The following is a 13,600-nucleotide window of genomic DNA, read 5'->3' on the forward strand; positions in this document are numbered from 1 at the left end:
CACACCAAAACTGGGGTTCCACTGTAACATAACGACAAATTAAACAACATTTAAACGAAGAAGCAAAGCTTTTTTAATCCAGCCTCCATCCATTTTCAATTGCAATACATTTGTTCACTTCCTGTATTCCTGTATACGCTCTCTACAAGTTGAATACATCGAAAATGAATGAGATAATTTTAATAATGTGATAAATAGTCGAAATAATAGTAGTCAAGTTTCAAATTTAGTCGGATTTGAAAGTGAGACATGTTAAAGCAAGCGTGTCCAAACTTTTTCCACAGAGGAAAACATACTGAAAAGTGAAAGAAAACATGAAAGGATATGTGGTAAAGTAACACATGTAAACACTGCATCTCAGCTTTGCGTAATGTAAGCATGAACTTCGGACTTTGCTCTTTTTTTTATCCCTTTTGTCTTTTTTAAATTTTATTTTCCAAGTATTTCGACCCCCCAGTCAGTCAGAGTCCACAATCGCACATCCAGCTCAAGAATTGTGAGCACTGGGACCCCACAGGGGTGTGTGCTGAGTCCACTCCTCTACACGCTCTTCACCTACGATTGCGTGGCCTCCCAGAACAACACCAGCATCATTAAATTTGCGGATGACACTACAGTCATCGGACTGATCACTGGTGGTGTTGAAACATCATACAGAAGAGAGGTGGCGGACCTCATAGCTTGGTGTCGTGATAACAATCTCCTTCTCAATACAGATAAGACTAAAGAGATGATCATCGACCCAAGAACAAGGGAAAAGGAGCCGCATAGACCCCTGTTTATTGATGAGACTGAGGTGGAGAGGGTGAAAACCTTCAAGTTCCTTGGCACACACATCAGCGAGGACCTCACCTGGTCTCACAACACCCAACAAATTCTGAAGAAGTCCCAAAGGAGACTGTACTTCCTGAGAAGACTGAGGAAATTTGGCATGTCCACCACAATCCTGAGTTGCTTCTACAGATGCACTATCGAAAGTGTCCTTACCGCCTCCATCACTGTTTGGTACGGTAACTGTACAACACGTGATAGGAAGGCACTCCAGCGGGTGATCAAGACCTCACAGAACATTGTTGGGGCAGCCCTCCCCACACTGCAAGACATTTATAAATCTAGAGTCCTACGAAGAACACACAACCTCATCAAGGACAGCACACATCCACAACACTCACTATTCACACTCCTACCGTCAGGCAGACGCTACAGGAGTTTGAAGTCCAGGACCACAAGGCTGGCAAACAGCTTTTACCCACAGGCCATCAGGCTCCTCAACGAAGCACTCACACACGCCGCACGCAACACACGCACACACTCATAGCACTTTATTTATTTATTTATTTATTTATTTATTTATTTATTTGTATTATTTACTTGTATTAATGTCTCTTCTGTTGTTGTTGCTTAATTTATTGGTATATATGTTTATGTGTTTATGTTTCTTATGTTCTTATTCTTTCTTGTGTTTTCTTTCTTTTCTTGGGAGAATGAACAGAATAAGATTTTCATTGCATGGTATAACTGCTGTTTTACCATGCACATGACAATAAAACTCTCTTGAATCTTGACTTTCTTAAATCCTAAATTTCTTTATATTAATATTATGACTTTATTTCCACAATATTTTGACTTTATTCCCATAATATGATAACTTTTCCCCAAACTAATTTAAAAAAATATATATTTTATTTTGTGTTTCTCAGATTCTTATGAGTATTAAATTTTTTTTTAAAAAAATCTTTAATATTTCATATTTATGCTACTAAAATGACAATATTTTTTCCTTTATTCTAGTAATTTGTTTCCTTTTTTGTGTTAAAAAATGACTTTTTTTCTTTTGATATTTTGACTTTATTCTTGTCAAATTACAGCTGTTTGTTCCATTTCTGCTTCGTTTGTTTTATTTGTAATTGTCCAGCTAAAGTGGTTCAACGTTCTTCTTGCAAATTGTCCTCTCGTAAAGACTTTATTCTCATAACATTATAACTTTTTCCACAACCTAATTGTCCGAAAATTACAACTTTATTCATTGTTTTGTTTGCTATAATATTACGACTTTTTTTTAAATGACATTTTTTTTAATAGTTCAACCTTATGCTAATAAAAACCTAAAATTAAGACTTTTTTGTTAGATTACAGCTTTAATATTTTCACTTTATTCTCGAAAATACCATAGAATACTATAGTCAATTATTATCCAAAAATAAAAGCAATATAAGAACAACTTGTGGCATTCTAAACAGTATTATTAGGAATGGTGCTCGAAAAGCAGACTAACTCTCATTATTTCACGGTTGAAAATGCCAAATATGATGATATGAATGAGGTAGCTGGAAGGTTTAACAACTACTTAGTAAATATTGGACCAAAACTGGAGGACAATATCCCAAAATTCTGGTCAGTGGAGGAACGAGATGAAAATATAGACAGCAACACCAATTCAATGTTCCTCACTGACATTGTCAATAAAGGTAAAACAAAAACAGCAACTGATTATAATGGAATCCATACGGAAACGATAAAAATGGCAATCCACCAAATCGCAGAACCGCTGACGTGCGTTACAAACTTATAAATTCAGACCGGTAAATTTCCAAACAAAATGAAAACAGCTAAAGTAGTTCCAATTGTCAAAAATGGAGACAAACATCAATTTACAAATTATCGTCCGGTTTCGTTATTACCACAATTTTCCAAAAATCACTGAAACACGACTACTATTTGCTTTAACATTTCAAATCTGACAAATCTGACTAAATTTGAAACTTGACTACTATTTTTTCGACTATTTATCACATTATTTGATTAATTTTCGATGTATTCAACTAGAAGAGAGCGTATTTGGAATACAGGAAGTGAACAAATATATTGCAATTGATGTAAAACGGATTGGGGGTAGGATTAAATAAGCTTTGCTTCTTCCTGCTCCTTTTGGACATGTGGTACTGTGAAGTGTAATAAGGTATGTGATGTATTCCAATGTAACTTGTATGTATGTTCAAATAAATTAAACCATTACCACAAAATTACTGAAGATTTTTCCATTTTTGCTGTTGTTATTTTTTTAGTATGTGCTGTGGACCGCAATTTGGACGGCCTTATGTTAATGTCAGAATAAGAGCTTACCTCCAGTGTGAAAGCCACAGCAGCATGTGCTAAAACAATGACGAAGAGTGTAACGCGCCAGCTGTAGGGAATATCCGCGATCTGAGGGAAGGAAAAGTGACAGGGCGTCAGGGAAGGAACCGTATACACAATTTCTGTCAATGACTGCGACATGTGAACTACTAGAATAATACATTTATCATGTTTGTCTGTTCAAGTGGACTCCCGACCGCATCATTACAAAGAGCAAATAGTGAACAATTACTGTATTTGAATGGAAAAAAAATACCTGCATCACTTTGTCTACAGCAGGAATGGGATACAGCAAGATGAGCAACAGAAAGGTGTACTGACAACAGATGCCCAACATAAACAGCCCTGCCATTTAAAACACAAAAGTGAGAGCAAAGTTAGGTTTTTTTTTAAGGCAAGAAACTCATAAATCCAGACTTTCAATAAACACACACTGTTGACGTGGAAAAGATGACGTTGGTCTTACAGTTTTTATAGAAAGGTTGTCGGAAGGGTTTCCCTTTGCAGAAGACAATGGCGACGGCTATGTACTGAAAAGCAGACACGTAGAAGATGGAGGTGTTTTCGAAGCTCTGGACGTCATAATTCATGCTCCGTGGGAAGTCTTGCTTAGCTTGAGTTTCATTGAAACTGGACACATTACTTGTACTACTGAAGGGACTGTAACAGAGGAGAGAGAGAGAGAGAGATGGTCAACAAATTACTGAATGACATCAGAAAAAAAAAAGGTATGTTTAGACGAAATAATGCGCTGTTATGGGCATTTCTTTTATAACTCTTTTATTTCTTTAATAACTAAATGACCAATGATTGAAAAGATGAATTCATTTTGGGACTTGATGGTCTCCCCAACAGGTGACAAGTGTGATGTAACAACTAAACTATTTGCTATTTATCGATATCCGATATACTGATATTGCCTAGTGCAGTAACCTCTCACCACTTCGTGCTTTGAATTTTCATGGCTTAACTCCATCATGGTTTTCCGGAATTATATGAATTAATAAATTACGCTGTTTTGTAGTGAAAAAATATACATATTGATGCAGATTTTACATAGTTTTTGCCTAAAGTAAGCATTTTCAAGCATAAAAATGGCTAAATTAAGTAAAATACAAATATAAGGCATTTGGACGATGTATTCAAAGACACTGTGAATTATATCTACTATTCTACCCTGGTCACTAGCTGTCAGTAATGTTACTGTAATGTTCAGTGAGACACAAAAGCACCAGACTTGATCATTGGAACACCATTCTTTTATTGCAGTTTTGCATTATCTCATGGGCTCACATCCTGTCCTATTTATGTCTTAAATGGCTTATTTTTCTTTTATTATATCGACTATATTGGGTAATATGAGTATAAGGGTGACTATAGGGGTGTTATTTCATGTCTAAAGGGCTCTAATAATGTTAACAACCGGATTCAGACGGTCGTAAACACGTTTTCTATGCTCCGACTTCAAAAATATTAAATTTATAAATAAGGAATCCTACTTCGAGGAAATTCACTTATCACGGTCGTGTCTGGAACCAATTAACCACGATAAACGAGGGATTATTGTACTTCGTTACCGATACCAATATCAAGTGATACTCAAACTAATTTCATATAATGAATAAACCCATTATGCTTCTTTTACTGTGATGCCATTGGATGCATTTCACAAATCAAAACTGTGCAAAATAAGACAAATACTGCAGTATGCAATGCAAGTTATGCAAAAATTTCCATATTTATTTTAAACATTTTATCTCATCACAATAGTAAAAGAAAAAAATCATTAAACCAATAAAAGGACTTATTTTCCTCCTTGCAAAACCAGCGATTTAAAAAAAAACAAAACAAAAAAAACAGCGATTTTTATAAGACCCTTATTTTGTTAGATGCCGCCTGACAGGATGTAATGCGCAGCGTCACCAAAGCTTCTTGCAGCCAAAACAATGAATGGACCGTATTGCACGGCTGGTTGTGTCAAGTCAGTGTACCCCAAGAGCACGTTTAGACCTGAAGTGTGCGTCGATAGATTTACTGACACGGTAAGGAGTTTTTCCCTGTTACTTACAATGACTGAGGTGACTTGTACCAACTCTGTTGTTTTACTAAGAAGAAGGCCAAAAACTGGAAGAGCAGGCAGTTGAGGATCTGAGACAACACCGAGAAGAGCACTGTGCCGAAGATCAGGCTGGTTGGGGGCGAGCGCGGAGCCAGCTTCTTCCACGCGGGGTTCAGACTCACTGAGCAGCAAAACAAACCAGTTGAAAAGTGACATACGTTTGTATTGATAATCACGACCATAAATGTGAACTGCACAAAATGCCAATTGTATTTCTGTTACTTACTCGTGAAGACAACAAACAAACTGACGCCCACGTCAATAAACATATACTGGAAGATTCCAAAATTGGTGAGTACCTAAAGGATGACACCTTTCCCATCAGTAACACGGCATCCACAATCTCCATCAAACATTCAAGTATCACCTCTCACCTTCACTCATTTGTCACCCGTAACTAATTGAACTGACCTCTACTAAAACCATCCAAGAAAAAAAAACAACATACTTGATGACAAAACTCTCACCCGTGTACCACGTACTTGTTCTCTCGCCCCTCCCTTCAATGCTCATCCCCTCTATCCTGTTACCGCTCTATCTCTCTACTTTGTCTCTATCTCAACCCAAGCAGTGGAGGTAGACGGCTGCCACACAGAGCCTGGATTATGTCTGAGGTTTCTTCAAACATGCTGATGTGTGGTTCAGGTGGTTCTCGTTAATGTGAGGGCCGTGGTTGTACGCCTGCTCCGTGTGTAAGGTGCCTTGAAATAACCGAAATACACTTGACTTGGCTTCACTTGATTGCACTTGCTTATGTAGAGTAGGGATTAGGGCAGATGATCATTATCAGTCTGTGATACATCAGGTATAATCATTCTGTTTCATGCACTAACGTGTTATGTTTCAGCACAATTTACCCAGTAGAGCAGAGACACGCTGCAGTAAAGGATGCTGCTGTAGAGGGCCATGAATTTGAACACACAGAAAGATGTTACCAGAGCAGCGCGGCCCTCCCTGTGGACAGCAAACACCAGAAGCACAAAAAATACAGTGTCACAACTGCCTCGTTTAGCCATCGTGTAGCACTGCGAGCTACCTGAGGAGTTTGGGAACGCAGGAGATGTTTGGGATGGAGGAGGTGAAGGGAGAAGCCACAGAGGCCTCCAGCTCAGACAGAGAGATCCCACTGTGAGCTTTCTTTAGGGCCTGAAAGCGAGCGAGAGAAACCTTCATCACTGAGACAATTTGAGCGTGAACAACTAATAAAACCAATTTGTTGTACCATTTCATCTCCTTATAACTACAGTGGAACCTCCGAAAGTCCCACAATCCATTCTGTGATGCAGAATGAGTATGCTCCTGGAGTACATGCAACCTACATCTTGGATTGGTAGTCTCAATTTGATACCACTAGGAATCGTGCAATACTGCAACCCAAGTCACAAGTGTCACATAACATCAGTCAGCTGGCATCAAAGTCCCGGCAAAATCCCGGCAGGTGAAAGCGATCAGGAACGGTGTCTCCCGCGGCATACAAATCTGCATTTTTCATCATTATAATCCAAATTTCGGATCAAATAACTCAGCGGTAAGATGCAAGTACATACAATAAAAGTCCAATGCATTTGTAGCGGCTAGTTCCATGCAAAACCTTTAAAAAATAAATGTGTTTTTCTGCACTTACTTGTTACTGTTGCTGTTAGTTTATGACGCATTGAAAAAAATGTGTTGCCTTGACGTCAGGCAAGTATAGCTGCACCAGATACATTTCATTTAAAAGATGTATTTTTGAGCTGAAATAAATGTTGGTAATTTCAATAAAATACAAGTTTAAAAAAAGGCATGACATTTTCTTTGACACAAAACTATCAAATGGAACCGAATCGTGAATTTTCTGTATCGTCGCGACACCCCTATTAACTGGCAGGAGTGATCACATTACAGCCATTCTATGACTCGGCTGTGCCGTGTGCGTGCACGTGTGCATGTGTGAACGCGCACGTGCATGTGTGGACGCCCCTCTACCACTTGCCCTTCTCAAGCTGTGCACCATGGGCGGACACTGCGCATACTCACCCCACAGTCATTAGCACCATCCCCACACATCCCAACAATGTAACTGGAAAGTTAAAGAAAAACACAATTATATCACGCTCGAAAGTCACAAAAACATGGACACGGGTCATCAAACTAAATAAATAAGCGGACTCAATGTTCTGCAGGACTTGCACCAGCTGGGTCTTCTGGTCTGGAGTCATACGAGCAAACACAGTGGCTCTCAGGAGGAACTGCAGCGCCCCCATGTGGAGAGACATCCAGTTGTCATGCCAGGACACAGATACCTAAACTACTGTAATGTATCTTAGTACCTTGGGGACAAGTTCTGGAAAGTGTTCAGTGATGACAGCGAAGGCTGGGCCGCCAACAGCGAAGTGATAGCCCAGGTTCTCCTCTTCTTTCACCCCCTCCTCAGAAAAACTGATCCCAGCAGTCTGCATGAGGGCAGAAAGATAGGAACGTAAAACAGGGCGCTAAACGGAAGTTCTGATCCAGTATTGTGAATAGTTTTAGTAGGTGTAGAACATAGTGTGCTTTACATTAACTGAACCACAACATACAATGAAGGATGCTACTCAAGGTTATTCAATGATAAATGTGGAAATTGATACTGATTGTTTGAGAGAGTTTGCCTCCCAAGAGCGGTCAGGGCGAGGTACTACAGTTAGTTGCTTTTAATAAAGTACTCCATAAATATCAAGCTGTGTACAGCATAAATCTGCATTTGTCTCCTCTTGGCCGACATGCTCGGATTCCGCAGCTTCCTCCACGACCATGCCTTCTCTGTTGAGATTGGTCAAAGGTTTAGGGTCGGCTTCAAAGCAGAGGAGGAGTGATCGTGGGGTAGGTCTTTAGCCCCTCAGAACAAGCAGCCTTGCTCCGGTTTACATACGCAATTCTTACATCCGAAAAACACGGTGTGGCTGCCATTTTTAAATAAAATCCATCAACCGTACTGAGCAGCGGTCGCCGCTGGAGAAGCGTGAAGTTGCCATGCCGGCACTTCCTAAAGTTGTGACGTGAGTGATTTGAAGGATCTCGTGGAAATCTCGTGAAGTTCTCATACCTGACCGTTCATGAGATTTTATGAGTGGCAGAAAAATGTAACTTGTGTTTTACCTGATTTTTGTTGACATCCAGGTTGTCAGAGTAGCGCCATGTGATACTAGCAGGGTTTTCATCATTTGGAGGCACGGCATCAGCAATAATAACCTTCTCATGGGCTTGAACCATCCCACAGTCCCGAGCCACTGATATTGCTGTCAACATGTTGTCACCTAAGAGCACACAAAAGTCAAGGAAACTTCAGATGTTACAAACACTGAGTCAGCTGACAATTAACAAGGTCAATCTGCATTTTCTATTAAAATTGAGCTGCAGTTTTTCCTCATCCACATCCCTTATGTGAAACATGAACACATATTTGCTTCCCTTTTCTGTGCGTTCTAAAAAGAGAAAACGAGTTAGCATGAGCCATCTAACATTGCACGTCATGGTAGGCACCTATTTCGACTATGAAGCCCTCTAAAAAAAAAAAAAACAACCTCTCACAACGTTTTATTGTTTTATATACATACTGTGATCATGCATTAACAGATACATTAATGATGTATGGCGGTGCACCAGTGTAACACGCTACCAGAATGGCTGCGCGTAAACTCTGACCCGCACCCGCTGGATTTAAAGCGAGCGTCTAGAAGCACTTTGGCTTTCGTGTAGGTGAAGGTAAAAATGAGCCAGATGATATGCAAGCTTTGTCATACAAACTTAAAATAGTTTGGGAACACAACAAATATGAGAGACCACATAGCACATGGGAAAAACAGCCAGCTGAAGTTGCTGCCAACCAGAGAACCATTGAAAAGGTGATAACTAGTTTTCCACCCAACTCGGAAAAGCCAAAGAGAATCAGAAAGTCAATTGCAACTTCTACTGCAAAGGATTTGCGGCAGTATTTGGTGGTTGAGAACCAGGGCTTATGTCACCGGAACAGCGTACTTCATTACTGATGACTGGAAGCTAGCGTCTCATGCGCTACAAACGAGAGGGATGAATGAGAGCCACACAGGTGCGAATATGGCTGAGCTGTTCAAAAATGTTGCAGAAGCATGTTGATTTCTTGTGGCCCATTTATTTGTATTATTTGCGAATAAGGGCAGTCTAGTTTTTTTGGTTATTCATAAGACACTGAAGCCTGCAAGCATTATTCTTGTATGAGAGCTGCTGGTACACTAATCTATATTTTGTATGAAAGCTGGTTTAGACCCTGCTATACAGCAAAAATATTATTTTTGTCAAAGATTCTATGCTCAGGATTTCTGTTTGAATTCAGAAATCTATTATTTACAGTATTTGTGAGTAATGACAGATTTAAGGTTTTAAGAAATGGCCAAGAGCCAGGTTGTAGGTTTTGTTTTTGTAGGCTTGTTTCCAGGTGTACCATGCAGTTTGCGGTATTTTGGGGTCCAGTAGGACTACGGCATCATTTTTAAACATTATTTGACAGAACTGGAGTAAAAAGGTGAAACTTTTTTCAGGTTATTGTTTTGTACTTGAGGTATGTTTATTTGTAGAATCTTCAGTAGAATTGTCCTGTTTTGAATGTCAATATTACACTTTTTTTTTTTTAATTTACTGAATGCAGATACACCTTTATGACTCTGAAATTCTCCAAATTCTGGAGTCATAAAAGGTGTATCTGCAAAACAGCTAAAATATTAAAGTAACAATTTCATTTTGAAATTTCACTCACGTTTTCCTGGAAGACAATAACAATGCATCTGTATCTTGCTAACTCTCAGTTGACGACAAGCAGTAGAGTGAGCGGGCAGTAATTTGGTTTATTTTGGTCACCTGTAGCCATCAAAGTACGAATGTTGGCTTGTCGTAAGTCAAGCAACGCGCCAGCAGTCTGTTCTTTGATTTTGTTCTGCATGATGATCAAGCCAAGGAAGTCCATGTTGGTCTCTGTCTGCTCCCTGTAAAGGCCAGCACACACACACACACACGCACGCACACACGCACACACACACACACACAGTTAACCATCACAGGCATTGTGAAAGACGAAAACTAATTATTTTAGATAGTGTACATCACAGGTGTCAAACTCAAGGCCCGGGGGCCGGATTTGGCCCACCATATCATTTTATGTGGCCCGCAAAAGCCTTGAAATAACGCATGTCAAAAAAACACTTATTTTACTGTAATATGATTTTAAAAAAATATTTGTGTATATATTGTAATTTTGTTATTAATTTTGCCTTTACTTTTTGAAGCTTTGTTTTTCATTATTTTACTTTTGTACTATTGTAAAATTATATTTACATTATTGTATTTTTATCTGTATGCTGTAATTTTATATTTTGGTTTATTAAATAAATTTATTAAATCAATTTATAAAATCAGTTAAAATGTTACGATATATAAAAAAAATTTACAATAATTTGATTAACATTTACCGTTATGTTTACTATAAATAATAAAATAAGATTTTAAAGTAAAAAGAACATTTATATTACTAACGAAAACAACCTAAAAAAAAATATTTTTTTAATGAAAAAGACAATCTTTCTTGGTGAATGTATTTGTTGTCAATATTGACAGAAAACCTTATTTTTTTGTTGTCAAATCCAATGTAAAATGTAATATTTTTTTTCATTAGTTATTAATGAAAAATTAATGTACTAATTCATTAACAAATTTCTAAAATAGAATTATAAAAAGTGGCCCTCTGAGGATAACCATAACTGCGATGTGGCCCTCGGTGAAAACCAGTTTGATACCCCTGCTGTACGTAATAGAAGATGCACATAAACATTGTCAAGATAATGATACACCAACACCCACAAGTGCAAGTGTAAAGATGTTGATGTTCAAATCTGCACAAATGATGCCCACAAACTCACATCTGTGATGAGCAGTATTCAGGCATGGATTTCTATGGCACATCCTTCCTCCGACTAAATATAAAAAAAGTTGTGTGTATGGTATTGTCACAAAAAACAACACATGCACACGTTCAAATTTGTCTCAGAGGGGAGGACATTTGTCAGTGAATGAATTTAAATATATTGTGTCACGCTGGAGTCCTCCCTAACTTGTAAATGTATGTTTATTGATATATATGATTATTTTTTTCCTCATATTGAATACTTTTTTATTTACAAATGTGTCTTTTGCTGGAGCATCCGTGCTTAAACCAATATATTTCTATATTAAAAGAAAGCGCTATAAAATAAATAAATAACCCATGGACCTACACCATTCTCATTATGCAGGGAAATCAGAATAAAAGCCAATTGTGGGAAAGTCACCAACCAGGGCCGATGTAAAGTAGAGAAAATCACAAAAAAAAATCCATTTTGGAAAAAGAACCGTTCAAATGAATCATGAAGGGCCCAAAATGAATAGGATATTCAAGTCCATGGTAAGTGCATGTAAACTTCTGATCACAAGAATAGCATATATACACACACACACACACACACACACACACACACACACACTAAAAATAACTAGTTGACATTCACATTTTGTACTGTTTTGTATGTGTTTGTATATGTTTTGTGTGTGTTGTACTGAATAATTAGAATTTAAGCGGGTGCCACTGGCAATGCACTACTACTGTTGTATGGTCATTTATTGTTGAAGCTCTTTGAGTTCAACAATTAGCTTAAGTGTTTGATCTACTGTATGTGGACAAAGAAAACGGAACCACCTTCTTCTGATGTGAAGCTCAGAGTTTCCACAAATGATGAAAGCATTTTTAGTTTAAACAGCTTTGTATTCTGGGTTGAGGTGTTCCAGTCATTGTGCAGTAAGGGGGGTGAAAGGCTGAATGCACAACAGAGTCCCGTCATTTGATTTGAAATTCACACTATTATATAATAATAAAGAACAGTCAATGTAATTAAAAGACTGAGTTGAAATATACTATATAGACCAGGGGTCTCAAACTCAAATGACCTGGGGGCCGCTAGAGTCAAGTATTCAACAATAAGAGTTCGAACAACCGGATCAAAAACTAAGTTGTGCCTCATTTCTGTGCTAAATGAATGCAGACTGAGCCACCTGCTTGTAGATCAGGAGTGCTCACACTTTTTCAGTCTGCAAGCTCCTATTAAAATGACCGAGTCTCAAAGATCTACCTCCAGCTATAAACATAGAGAATATATATATTTAGTATATTCATAAATATTAGTATTTATGTACATTCTACATGTATATCACACACTTTTTAAGCATTAAAGTTACAAGTCAAAAGTATCTCTTACTGTAAAACAAGAAAACATTTTTAAATCTAACTGGTAATCTTTGAAACTATGCTAAATACTAATAATAAGCAGGCCTATTTCACATGAACAAGTTTACAGGTCATCAAAATAGTTGATATCGTTCAGTAATTCACAATTCAATTCAATATGGCAATAAAGGTAATGAATTAGTTATGTACATAGCCTGAGTGGTATGTTAGTGAAAACGGCTACATAGCATTCATCATGTATTACGTCCAGTTAGCGTTTGCTATCAAACATTACAGATATACAAGAATGAAAATGACTCCGCAAAAGACATTGCAGCCTGAAGGCAATATGCAGAAAAGCTTTCAGCAATGACCACATTTTCCAATTCATCACGAAATAATGGTTTCACTAATGAAAGTGTAGAAAACACACAATTCTATAGTGGAGTTCAGGACGCAGCATGAAGAACCCCAACACATCTTATACAGTATCTCCATGGCGGAAGAGCCCTATTATAGTTGGGAACGTTCTGTGTAACCAAGGCTACGTAATTGATGACCAAAGCTGAAAACGGCCACTTCATTAGGAACCCACCACGACATGCTTGCAAGCTGCAAGGACACAACGCCAGGCCACAGGTACGCAACTGGTAGCCCCATTCAAAGTTCCCGCGGAAATCTTTGTAGTCTCAATTGCTATTCTGTTCAATTTGCATGTCACAAAATTCCGTAAAAACAAAAAAGCATTATATTTGGACAAATATGTATGTTTTCGCGCATTATGATATTCTTTAAGGGGAGGCTCACTGGGTCACACATTGAAAACCCCCGACTTCAGCGACATAGGCATTTACAAAGGTCGCTGTATTCTATTCATGAATGAATGCATACCGGCTGAGGTTGTGGACTTCCTGCCAGGAGAGCTTGGACTCCAGCCGGCGATGCGCCAGGGCAATAACCCTGAAACCCTGCCGGGTGTAAGTCTCTAGCGTCTCTGTGAAAGTCTGCGGCACTGTGGAGATGCACAAAAATGCAGCAGGTCAATCTCTGACCTTTGGAGGTGCAGGAAATGCATGGTGGTCAACAATAACGTACTCTCCTGG

General features: G+C 38.4%; 1 protein-coding gene across 8 annotated transcripts in view; it reads right to left on the minus strand.

Moving 5' to 3' along the window:
- Positions 1-13,600, minus strand: part of LOC129170587 (polyamine-transporting ATPase 13A3-like) — a 48,971-nt gene that overhangs the window by 3,072 nt on the left and 32,299 nt on the right. For 5 of the 8 annotated variants that reach the window (XR_008566652.1, XR_008566651.1, XR_008566650.1 and 2 more), the window contains 13 exons: positions 13,389-13,509; positions 10,106-10,230; positions 8,372-8,529; positions 7,564-7,686; positions 7,403-7,482; positions 7,271-7,313; positions 6,291-6,400; positions 6,112-6,208; positions 5,481-5,553; positions 5,204-5,375; positions 3,602-3,795; positions 3,392-3,480; positions 3,124-3,204 (listed from right to left, as the gene is read on the minus strand). Coding sequence is in view for 3 of the 8 variants with exons in the window: in XM_054758354.1 (XP_054614329.1) it covers positions 3,124-3,204; positions 3,392-3,480; positions 3,602-3,795; positions 5,204-5,375; positions 5,481-5,553; positions 6,112-6,208; positions 6,291-6,400; positions 7,271-7,313; positions 7,403-7,482; positions 7,564-7,686; positions 8,372-8,529; positions 10,106-10,230; positions 13,389-13,509 (1,466 nt within the window). In the remaining 5 variants the exon portion in view is untranslated. Of the gene's footprint in view, positions 1-3,123; positions 3,205-3,391; positions 3,481-3,601; positions 3,796-5,203; positions 5,376-5,480; positions 5,554-6,111; positions 6,209-6,290; positions 6,401-7,270; positions 7,483-7,563; positions 7,687-8,371; positions 8,530-10,105; positions 10,231-13,388; positions 13,510-13,600 lie in introns of those variants that run through there. The other 3 variants (XM_054758355.1, XM_054758362.1, XR_008566654.1) reach the window with 3 other exon arrangements.

This window comes from Dunckerocampus dactyliophorus, chromosome 2 (genome assembly GCF_027744805.1).
Source record: "Dunckerocampus dactyliophorus isolate RoL2022-P2 chromosome 2, RoL_Ddac_1.1, whole genome shotgun sequence".
NCBI classification, from domain to species: Eukaryota; Metazoa; Chordata; class Actinopteri; order Syngnathiformes; family Syngnathidae; genus Dunckerocampus; species Dunckerocampus dactyliophorus.